Source organism: Chinchilla lanigera, unplaced genomic scaffold, assembly GCF_000276665.1.
Source record: "Chinchilla lanigera isolate Chin_1 unplaced genomic scaffold, ChiLan1.0 scaffold00065, whole genome shotgun sequence".
Taxonomy (NCBI): domain Eukaryota; kingdom Metazoa; phylum Chordata; class Mammalia; order Rodentia; family Chinchillidae; genus Chinchilla; species Chinchilla lanigera.
In genome coordinates, this window is record NW_004955466.1 from 1,066,733 (window position 1) to 1,077,033 (window position 10,301).

A 10,301-nucleotide genomic window follows, 5' to 3' on the forward strand; every position below is an offset into this window, starting at 1 on the left:
GCACAAAGGGTTCACCGCTGGCTGGAGATGTGCGGATTTTGCAGTAGCTCTTTCCCCACAAACGTCTGAACCACCTGAGAGGAAGCAGCCGGCATCCTATGCACCAGCCCTTCCTAAAGCTGCACACCCTCACCGAAGGCGGCCGCTGGGGCCTGAGGAAGAGGCGCCTGGCTCTCCGGCATCTCAGCCTTCCTCCTGCCTGAGGGGCCGCTTGATTCTTGTGTCAGCTCAGAACACCTGTCAGACCGGAAACAGTGTCTGACGTCGTCCCCAGGTGTCCTAAGAGGGGACGGGGATAGGATCCAGGGAACCCCCTCTCCTCTGGGGCACCACTGCCAACCTCCCCTGAGCCCGACAGTCCCGTAGGAACCTTGGGGCGCTCAGCAGCCAGCCCAGGGGAACGTGGGTGACGGGTGGCACTGGCTAGGAGGTAAGGAGGCCTGGACGCTGGGCGGGAAGGAGGCGTCTGCTCTCCGCCAGGTCAGCCCCTGTCGATCAGTTAGTGCCGTGCTCACAGAACAGGCCCATGACCTCAAGCGGGTCCTCCAAGGGATGTGGAAAGACGTTATGTGGCACCCTTTCCTTCTTCAGTTTGGACATTGTTTTTCTACTAAACTGAAAGATGTGGGAACTTCTCCCCCATCTTGAGATGAGCTTCCCGCCCTGCCCTGCTCCGGAGGATGACTGCCCTCTCCTGGGCGCCCAGGGAGCCCTGAAGGTGCGGTGCCAGCGGTGAGGGAGCAGGCGGCAGAGCTTTGAGACTGTCAAGGAGTCCCAGGGACCTGGCCCTGGAGTTTCCTTGGCACACCTCATGGCAGCTTGGCGCAGCCAGAGTGAGGGGAAGGTGCTGGCAGGTGGCAGAGCTGGGCCTGAGTCGCGGGGCCCACAACGGCTGCAAAACTCCCCCCAGCCTCGACCACTGCACCCGCAAAGCGAGGGCAGTGAGAGCACCTCCTGAAGGGATCAGAAAGTCCACAAGGTGATCGTTTGAATCCCGCTTGGGGGACTGGGGCTCCCCAGCCCGAGGTCTGCTGGCCCCTTGCTGCAGTTGCGTTTCTACCCTGCCCGGTCCCGAGCCCTCTCCTAGACAGGGATGAACCCAGGGAACTTGCTCCCTGCGAACTTGTCCTGGAGGCTGCCGCTGGGAGAATCAAGGTTAGAATGAGCAAGAGGACCAGCCCTGAGCCCCGCATCCTCCAGCTCCAGGTCGGAGCAGAGGAAGCCCCAGCATGGCCCAGGGGACGGCCAGCAAGCATGGTCTCTTGAAGCCAAGAGTGACAGAGAAGAGTGACCAGTAGTGGCAAAGGCAGCTACCACAGAATGGTCAGGGCGGGAGCTGCCTAGGGGTCCTGGTCTCATACGGAGACCCTGACAGGAGCAGTTTGAGGATCAGGAGGGCTGAAAACCGGACCGAAGTAGGTTCCAGAGAGCACGAGAGGACAGCAGCAGCACAGAGGCGCAGACAGTGCTTCCCAGGGGCTCCACCATTTTATCACACTGCACACACAGAAATAGCACGCTGTCTCCCCGGGGCCTGTGGGGGCCGAGAGCCACTCCGAGGCGGGACATCCGCCCTGCCTGCCTTGTTTCAGCTTCATGTTTTGTGCTTTGCGTGCACTTTCCAGCTTGCGGGGTGGACGGCTGCTGTGATACAAAGTAGAGCATCCCGGCTGGAAGCAGAGGGGCAGGCTCAGCCCACACTGAGTCTCAGGATCTCAGGACACAGGATGGAGCTCTCCCACCACCCAGCTACCTTTGTAGAACAAAAGCCTGGCCCCCAGGTACCTACCCCCGATGCACTCTGCAACCGCTGGAGCCCTCAACGCCGCAGCTCCTCACCACAGACGGCGCCCAATAAAGCCTCCGCCAGGCCTTCGCACTGGGCCTCCAGATTCGGCTTATTAAATTGTCTCCTGCCACAAGGCCACTTACTTACAACAGCCGTTGCCGCAGCAACCAAGCAGCCCGCCCGCTGTTCCAGCTAACAGCCGCGCACCTCCTGCTGGCTACTTGGCTCAGGGTAAGATAGACCTGAACAAGCTGGGCCACACTGGGGGACGCGAAGCGAGGGAGAGGAAGGGACGGCGTGGGGAGGCACCCTGCTGGGCCTCCCGGAACTGCTCTCCTGTTCTCTGTTCTCCATCCATGGGGCGGGGGGAGAGGCCCGTCCCAGGGGGCCCCACGCGGTCTGTGCCTGTGACGCAGGCCCCTTCTCCAGAGATGCCTCCCACCCCTCCCCGCTTCCTGCGGGCGGAGGGACGAAGGGCCCTCCCCTCCCCCCGGGCCAGTGCAAGTGCAGGTGGAGGGCCCCTCTCACTCCCCTGGGTCAGCGCTGCTTCTTTCAGCCAGTCCCGAAGGGCTCCCATCTGAACTCCAGCCCAGCGCCCAGGCATTCGCAAGTCACACAGATGAGAAGAGTTCAAGCCTTGGTTCCTTTACTTACTACCTTTTTAAAGGGGCCACTCACTCAACTTTTTTGATCCTCAGTTTCTTCAGCGATAAAATGGGGATAAGGACGGTGCCAGTCTTTCCTAATTATTTCGAGGATCAAATCGGACTGAGTGGGTACAGTACCCGAGACCCGGGAAGCAGGAAGCTTCAGGAAGCAGGGGTCTCACCCTTCTTTCCGCTGTGGTTATCGCCAGTGACGATCTTCCACGATGATCTGTTAGAGCTACAGGACGCGTGTAAGTAAGAGGCCAAACAGAACTCGGGATCACACCGCAAACCTCCATGGAGCACACGCTTCATGGTATTTGTGTTTTTATAAAAAAAATTCACCAGTGGATATTTCCACCGTGCTGCATTTTTCACTGTCATATCTGTTTTTCTATCTTTCTTGAACTGAACATGTAATGCCTCTGTAATTAGAAAAAAAAACAAAACTTTTTTAAAGGTTAGAGATGAGTAGTAAAAATGATCTGTGGACTAAGCCACTGAACAGTACGCTTTAAATAGATGCATTGTGTGCTGTGTGATTTATATCTCAATAAAGCTGTTATTTTTTAAAGCCTTAAAATACGAATAAAGGTATGCAAGACTAATTCGTTCAGACAATTTTAACATAACGGTATGTGCCTGCAGTTCCAGCTCCTCAGGAGGCTGAGGCAGGAGGATCACTTGAGCCAAGGAGTTTGAGACCAACCTGGGCAGCATAGCAATATCTCATGTCAAACAAACAAGCCAACAGGGAAGCTTAACATAAAAAATGTATAAACTGTGTGTGGTGGTTCGTGCCTGTGATCCTCGCACTTGGAAGGCTGAGGCAGAAGGATCTGGAGTTTGAGGTCAGACTGAGCTACATAGTGAGATCCTATCTCAAAAAACACATATAAAACAAAGAAAAAAAGTCACATAAGGAAAGAAAATGTGGCAAGAATTGAGAAACAGGACTGTTATGTAAAGGCTGAAAAGTGAGGTAGTTCACTTTCTGGGTGAGACAATAGGGTCAGGACAATTGAGACAACTTCAAATGCTTGTAAGCAATGCTGAGGGAGTGCAGACTGGTACAAGTGCCAAAGAGGGCAAATAAGAGAAAACTTCAATTGCTATGTTCTCTGGCCCAGGAATTCTGTCTTGAAAATTATCCTATAAAATAGTCCAGCGTGAGAAGTGATATACGTACAAGAAGAAGAATTGCACATTGCCTATACGAGCTAAAGACTGGAAATAGTCCAAATGCCCATCTACTGGTCACTAATTAAGATATAGCCATATGATGAAATAACATGTAGCCGTAAAAATTACAAAAGAGTGAAAAAATATCTTCCGATATTGAAAGATTTCTAAGCTGTATCATGAAGTGAAAAAATCAGTATGAAGTAGCGTACTTGCCTCCTTTTCTATAAAATGTGGGAAGAGATAGAGCACACTGCAGATTGAACCTGGGGCCTTAGCCATGAGCTCTATCCCCACACCTTTTCGTTGCTGTTGTTAATTTTGAAAGAAGATCTCACTAAGTCACCTTCCAGGTTGGGCTCGAATTTCTGATCCTGCTGCCTCAGCCTCCCAGAGTGCTGAGATTAGAAGTGTATACTATCTCCCCTGGCTTTTTATTCTTTACATGGGGCAAAGAAATAGTGAAACATGAAAATGACAGTGATTGAATGAAAAATAAACAGCTGGGGGTGGGACTTTCTAGAATGAAACCACGCACCTTTCTATATTTCTTAGTCTTAGACACTTATGACTATGCTACCTATTTGATTTTTTTTTTTTTTTTTTTGGTTCGTTTGTTTTTCTTCCGGTACCAGGAATTGAACTCATGACCTTGTGCTTGCCAGGCAGGCACTTTGCCGCTGAGCTAAATCCCCAGCCCCTATGCTACCCATTTGAAATGAATAAAAATTCATACGCTTAGGGGGCTGGGGATTTAGCTCAGCGGCAAAAGCGCCTGCCTGGCAAGCGCAAGGTCGTGAGTTCAGTTCCCGGTACCAGAGAAAAACTAAAAAAAAAAAAGAAAAAAAAAAAAAAAAAAAAACAACAACAAAAAAAAATTCATACGCTTAAAGAGTGAAATTAAAAAGTAAAATGATACGGTGCTTCAGATTTGTTACAGAACACTTTAAAAAGTAGAAATCTTAAAGCAATGATGGCAAATGTTCACATCCAAGGTTGAAGGTAGTTTGTGGGTCTGCGGGGTTCATTATATGGCTGGAATTTTTCACAATAAATTATTAACAGTTAACAAGGTATTTATAAAGGTCAAAGATGGAGACCATCCAAACGTCTATCAACCAGTGAACGAAAAACATCAGAGTCTATCCACACAATGGAAAACTGTCGGAGCAAACAAACCACTAATATAAATAAATGACAACATGAAGGAACTTCAAACACATCGCAAGAGTGAAAGAAGCCAATCACAAAAGACTTCACACTGTCTCAGAGATTCAGAAGAAAGCCCCACCCCCAAGGGAAAGCCGATCTGCAGCGATGGAGAGCACAGGAGTGGTGCCAGGCTGGGGGCTGGGAGTGGGGTATGACTGCGGGCATGCGTCGGGCATCCTCTGGGAATAATGGAAATTTCCTCAACTTGTTTACGATGAGAGTTGCACAACGGCAAATTCGGTAAAAGTCACCGAATTGCACTTAAGTCAGTGAGTTTTATGGTATATAAGTTATACTCAGGTGCTTAAAGAATAAAAAGGTAAAGGAATTGGGGCTACGAGGTAGGAATGGTTCACAGCATAGGTCCCGGCATTGGACTCTCTGGGTTAACACGCCAGCTCTCCCTAAGTAGCTGGGCAGGTTTGTTTTGTTTTGTTTTTTGCTCTCCAATGTCCTTGTACATAAAATGTCCTGGGAGTAGCTAAGGCTACCGTAATGCCAGGCACCCATCCAAGTACTTCACTTACGTGCCTTACAACTCTATGGTCATAATCACCTTGCAAATAAGAAACCAGACTGAGTCCTGCCGCTGTCATCCAGGCCACACAGCTAGCAAGCAGCGGGGCAAGAGGAAGTCAGACCTTAAGGGCCAAATGCCTAGCCGCCTGCTGCAGCACCTCACGATGACATCACCTAATGCGGGTTGGCCTGAGAACTCAGTGAAAAACAATTAACACAAAACGCCTGGTACAGAATCGGCGCCGCATCAACGCTAGCCGGAGAGGAAACCACTATTTAATTGACACAAATGGCTTAGATTTGTCCGATTGCATTTTTCAAAGCTCAGGAAGAAGAAAGCCAAGCCTGCTTAAGAAATAGTCTGTCTGAAAGAAAAGTGCTAAACGCTAGAGAGCAGCCATAAAGGATCCCTTTTCTATCTGGTTTAGACAGTGAAGGATGCGGCGGGCAAAGGGAAGTCAATGCATTTCGCAGTGCCTGGGCTTCTCTGCGAGGCCTGTGGTGAGGAGTCTGGAGCCCAGGCTTTGCAGAAGACAGAACGGGCTTTGCTCCTGGCTCCTCGACCAATAAGGCCACCCAGTCAGTGGCAAGGTACTCAGGACTCCACTTTCTCAACTGTAAAATGGGTTGAAAAGGGTACCTGCCTGGAGGTGTGAGATTTACCTGCCGGAAGATGCCTAGAGTGTGTAGCACAGGTTTCTGGCACAGACCACGGCTTAACAGATGGATTTCCTCCATCTGTTAGATTTTTTCCATCTAATTTATTCGACCTAATTTTCTCCTCCTCCGCAGGTACGTGTCTTACTGCAGCTCATTAACAAAGCGCAATACTCTTAGAGGAAGAGGAACCGAACGTGCTTTGCTCTCAGAACTGTGATCAGACCCTCCCAGCAGGCCCACCTGCACCACCCTCTAGCAGCCAGGGGAACCTTAGACACTGCCCCAGGAGGCATCTGCCCAGCTCTCCTCGGGGTGCCCTGCAGCCCCTCAGGCAAGGGGAAGCCCGGCTCCCTGGACCAGAGAGGATTGGTGCTCGGAGGCGCTCTGCGGGTTTGGTACAAGGGAAAGTTGGTGACGGGTGTGATGGAGAAAGAGAACAGACAGACAGCCTTGGGTCTAGGCTGGAGCAGGTTAGCGCAGGGAAGGGCCTTGGATGGGCAGCAGCCTAGCGGGCGGAGGGAGCCTCTGGTGTCTGCAGGGCATGGGCACCGAGCCACGAGGAGCCAGCTGCACCCCCAGCTCTGCCACGGTGCTCCTGCTAACTGCCATGCCCGCGGGGGCTCTGGTCTCTTCTCTCAAGAGCAGCAGAGTTCAGCAGGGGCAGCACAGCAAAGCAGCTGACTGCCCCCTCTTTCCTCCAACTCAGGAAAGAGGTCATAACAGGAAAGGAAGAGGAGGTCTGGCCTGCCAGCTAAGGCCATCAACTCAGAAATGAAACAGCCTTGCTCAGCCACTTAAAAGCTGTGTGGCCTTAGGCAAGTTACTCAACCTCTCTGTGCCCCAGAGGACCTATCCCACAGGAGGAAACAAGATCTGGTGTATAAAATGCCTCATACACCTGGGCAGAGTTACTGCTCCATAACTGGCAACTACTACTAAACTTGTGTTGAAATGGTGACAAAACCAGGCTCGGGGGCCACTTTCTAACCTTGGTTTTTGCCTCAAAAGGGTCCGAGAAAGCCATTCTGGTCTGTGCCTAGGAGGGCATCTGGGCTCTCCCAAGTGAGCTGTGCTTTGGGGTAACATCCACTACTGACCTTGGGGTACCGCTGACAGTAATGACAGCAGTTCCTGCAGTGAAGCGCGTCACACGCACCATCCCATCCATGCTCTCACCCGACAAACCGGGGAGTGATCGCATGATGCCCATTTTACAGACCCAGGAACGCAGGGCTGAAGGGAGGCTTCGCGGCCCACGGAGAAGGACTGAAGCCAGGGTCCCTCCGTTCCACAGACCTCGGCCGTCCCGGCGGAGGGGAGGCCTGGCGGGCCTGGCCGAGGGCAGGGCTTGGTGCCCCTCTGTGGCAGCAGCACCACCACCGTCCTCACCAAGAGTCCGGGTCTCACCGGGCAGCGTCCTCGCCAAGCCAGCGGTCTGACCTGCTTGTCCCCCTGGGGTCACCCGGGATGGGGTGTGAGGAAGTCAGAGCTGCATACCCCCAGGGGGGTATGGGAACCACTTCAGAGGTACCCATGTAAAATTTTGTTTGTTTATTTGTTTGGGGGTTTTTTGTTTTGGTTTGGTTTTTAGTTTTTTTTCCGGTACCGGGAATCGAACTCATGACCTCGCGCTTGCCAGGCAGGCGCTGTGCCACTGAGCTAAATTCCCAGCCCCTATGAAAAATTTTAAAATATTAGGTCTTAGCAAAAAAAAAAAAAAGGCCAACTCTTCCAAAAAGCATCTTCCTTGCCCCTTAGCTGGAAGGTAAAGGCTACCGAAGCTGAGGATTTAGTATGAGGAGGCCTGCGGAGCTGGTGGGCCTGGAAGCCTCCTCCACCTGAGTGTCTCCCCGTCTTTGCTGTCCCAGGGGTCACAGCGCCCCCAAGAACCACAAGTACGGAGGCAGCTCTGCAGGTCCTGAAACCTCCGGAGCCTCCCCAGGTGACGGTAGCTCCCTCTGACGCAGTTTAACTGAGGTCCGTCACAGGACCCGGATGGGAGGGTCTGCACGCAGTCCTTTCAGGGAGGGCAGACATAGCATTTCCATCCTCCACCCTCGTTTTCAAGGGCTGGTCATTTTCTGGGACCATTAGTGCTGGGGTACAGATTTTGTTCTGAGCCCAGAGGTGAGGCACACAGGGAATTTTCCTGAGCTGCCTGAGCCTGGAGGCCGCTTTCAGGGGCCACATTGTTGTGAATCTTTCCATCACTCTCCACCACCACGTCCGGGGTCAGCGACAGCCTTACTGTTTCTATAACCTTTTCATTTGCTTCTGTCAGTTTCAAATCCTCCGCAGTGAAACAACACCTTGTGTCTCTCTGCTCCTCCGGGGAGGCGCCCCAGATGGTTGATTCTGGAACCTTCCCAGCAGAGCTGCTCCCAGCTGCAGGCGGCCTGGGTTCAATTCGGATGGCCGAGGAGAGCTCACTCTTCCGTCTTCCTGTTGGCCGCAAAACCATCCAAGATGTTTGGATCCGTGCCCCATCCTGAGGGGAGCCTGAGGGGCAAGGATGTTTGCCCCATCCTGAGGCGAAGGGTCCTTCTCCTGGGAGTGGCGGATTCAGTAAATGAGCAGCTCCCTGGAGCCCTGCTGGGGTCAAAGAGGTCTCTAACAGCAGTGTAGGGACACGGCTGTCACTCTCAGTAAGGCTTAGCCCCTTCTCTTTTTTGCTAGATGATAAAGTATCAGTAATTTTTTAAAGTAATAAATGTATGTACACAGTAAAAAACATCTAAGTAAAATCATATATGAAATTAAAATTCAGTTTGACTACTCAATTCCCTGCAATTGGTTTTTTTCTTCTTTAATATTGCAATAATATTTATTTTTTTTAGTTTCTTAGCACACGTGTGTAGTATATAATGTTTACACCCTTGTAGGAAGTCGGCACACATACATAACACATTTTAATTCCTGTTTTTCCTCCCTCACCCTTCCTTCCTCTCCACCCTCCCCGCAACTCTTGACCCGTTTTCCCTTTGAGAAAGGTCTACCTCCCGACTTTCTATCATCTATCTTCTATTTTGTTCATTTTTCTCCCTCACTTCTTAACAGCTCGCACACTGGACTGCCGATACGGACCGGCAAAGCACATATTCCCATTAAAGTAACTAACAAAAATAACTGGGAACAGTTTCCACACTGGGTGTGGGGGACAGCCTCTGTTTTGGGCAACCGAATATCCCCTTCCCTTCCTGAAAGCACCAGGGTTCCTTCAAGGGCGCCTCACCAGGCGGGTAAAGCCAAGGGTTTGCCCCCCGCCACCGCCACCACCACCGCTCGGGCAGGCCCTTTGGAGACCGCCCGTTTCTTCCCACCGAAGGGCAGTGCCTGGACTTAGGCTGAGGCGAGCTGGCCTTCGGTTGGGAGCAGCAGCGAAGAGCATGTCCAGGCCCAGCCTGCCAGCAAGGCGAAACCTTCGGAGGTGCCAGCCACAGGGGCTCAAGCAGCCTGGCTCCCGGCAAGACAGCCTCTTTCTTGACTGACTGACACAACCAGAGACTCCAAGATGGCGCTGCTGGACCTTTCCCAAGTCAGAGTCTCAGGGGTTCCATGGAAGTGATGACTTGCATCCTAGCTTGGCCACCCTGGGCCGAGCTAGCACCCCAGTATCTCCCGGCACCCAGAAAGGAAAACAAAGCCCCACTCACCAGCAGTGAAGACAACGCCTACCAGCCTAAGACCTGGACAGGGCCCTGGCCACAAGGGTGGCCTCGCATCCTCCGTGCCCTGACTTTACGGAGTTTGGGCTGAGACGTCACATTTCTGATGCTGTAGAGACTGACTATTCCCAAGAGTTCTGGGCTAACTGGAACCTCCTGGAACCTTCTGGAATGTGAGGATGTGCCCTGTGAAGGTCCCCTGGGTCTCATTATCCCCGAGTGACTGCAGATGGTACACTGGTGAGTCTGGGGCCACGGCTCACCAGGCCTCATGCAGTCTCACTTGATGCCACATGAATGGGGAGGCGCTGGGGCTGAGGGCACACGGTGCCAGGGTTACTGCCGTGGGTGTCATCTCGTGTGGATCCGGTGTGTCGCTGGGGTCAGTTGCGCAGCACCCCCACTCCGCCTATTCACCACCAACTGCCTCAGAGGTTTCCTTGCAGCTGGCTCTCAAGCTGTTCCAACTGCTTCTGGTTTGCCTTAATGCAGAACAAATGTCCTGTGGCTTTTTAAAGAGGCAGCGCGGTGTAGCAGGAAGTGTTGTGGCTCGGAGGCCGGGAGGCCTGGATTCCAGCCCTCACCTCCCGCATGAGCTGTGCGACTTCAAACAGGCAGTGCTCTCTC

The 10,301-nt window shown here is 52.3% G+C and overlaps 1 protein-coding gene across 1 annotated transcript; it reads left to right on the top strand.

Moving 5' to 3' along the window:
• Positions 1 to 5,787: 5,787 nt before the first annotated feature.
• On the top strand, positions 5,788 to 8,783 carry LOC102015705. Its single transcript, XM_005399245.1, has 4 exons — positions 5,788 to 5,850; positions 6,187 to 6,479; positions 7,227 to 7,536; positions 8,291 to 8,783. The coding sequence occupies exons 1-4, from the start codon at positions 5,788 to 5,790 to the stop codon at positions 8,360 to 8,362; spliced, it is 738 nt and encodes a 245-aa protein (XP_005399302.1). The 3' UTR covers positions 8,363 to 8,783.
• The last annotated feature ends 1,518 nt before the right edge of the window (positions 8,784 to 10,301 follow it).

Excerpts from the sequence above, each read along its gene's own strand:
- LOC102015705 (XM_005399245.1), top strand. The coding sequence starts at position 5,788 with ATGCGGCGGGCAAAGGGAAGTCAATGCATTTCGCAGTGCCTGGGCTTC. Across the intron at positions 5,851-6,186 it reads GCTTCTCTGCGAGGCCTGTG|AGGAAGAGGAACCGAACGTG; the intron begins GTGAGGAGTCTG and ends CAATACTCTTAG. Across the intron at positions 6,480-7,226 it reads TTGGGTCTAGGCTGGAGCAG|ACCCAGGAACGCAGGGCTGA; the intron begins GTTAGCGCAGGG and ends CCCATTTTACAG.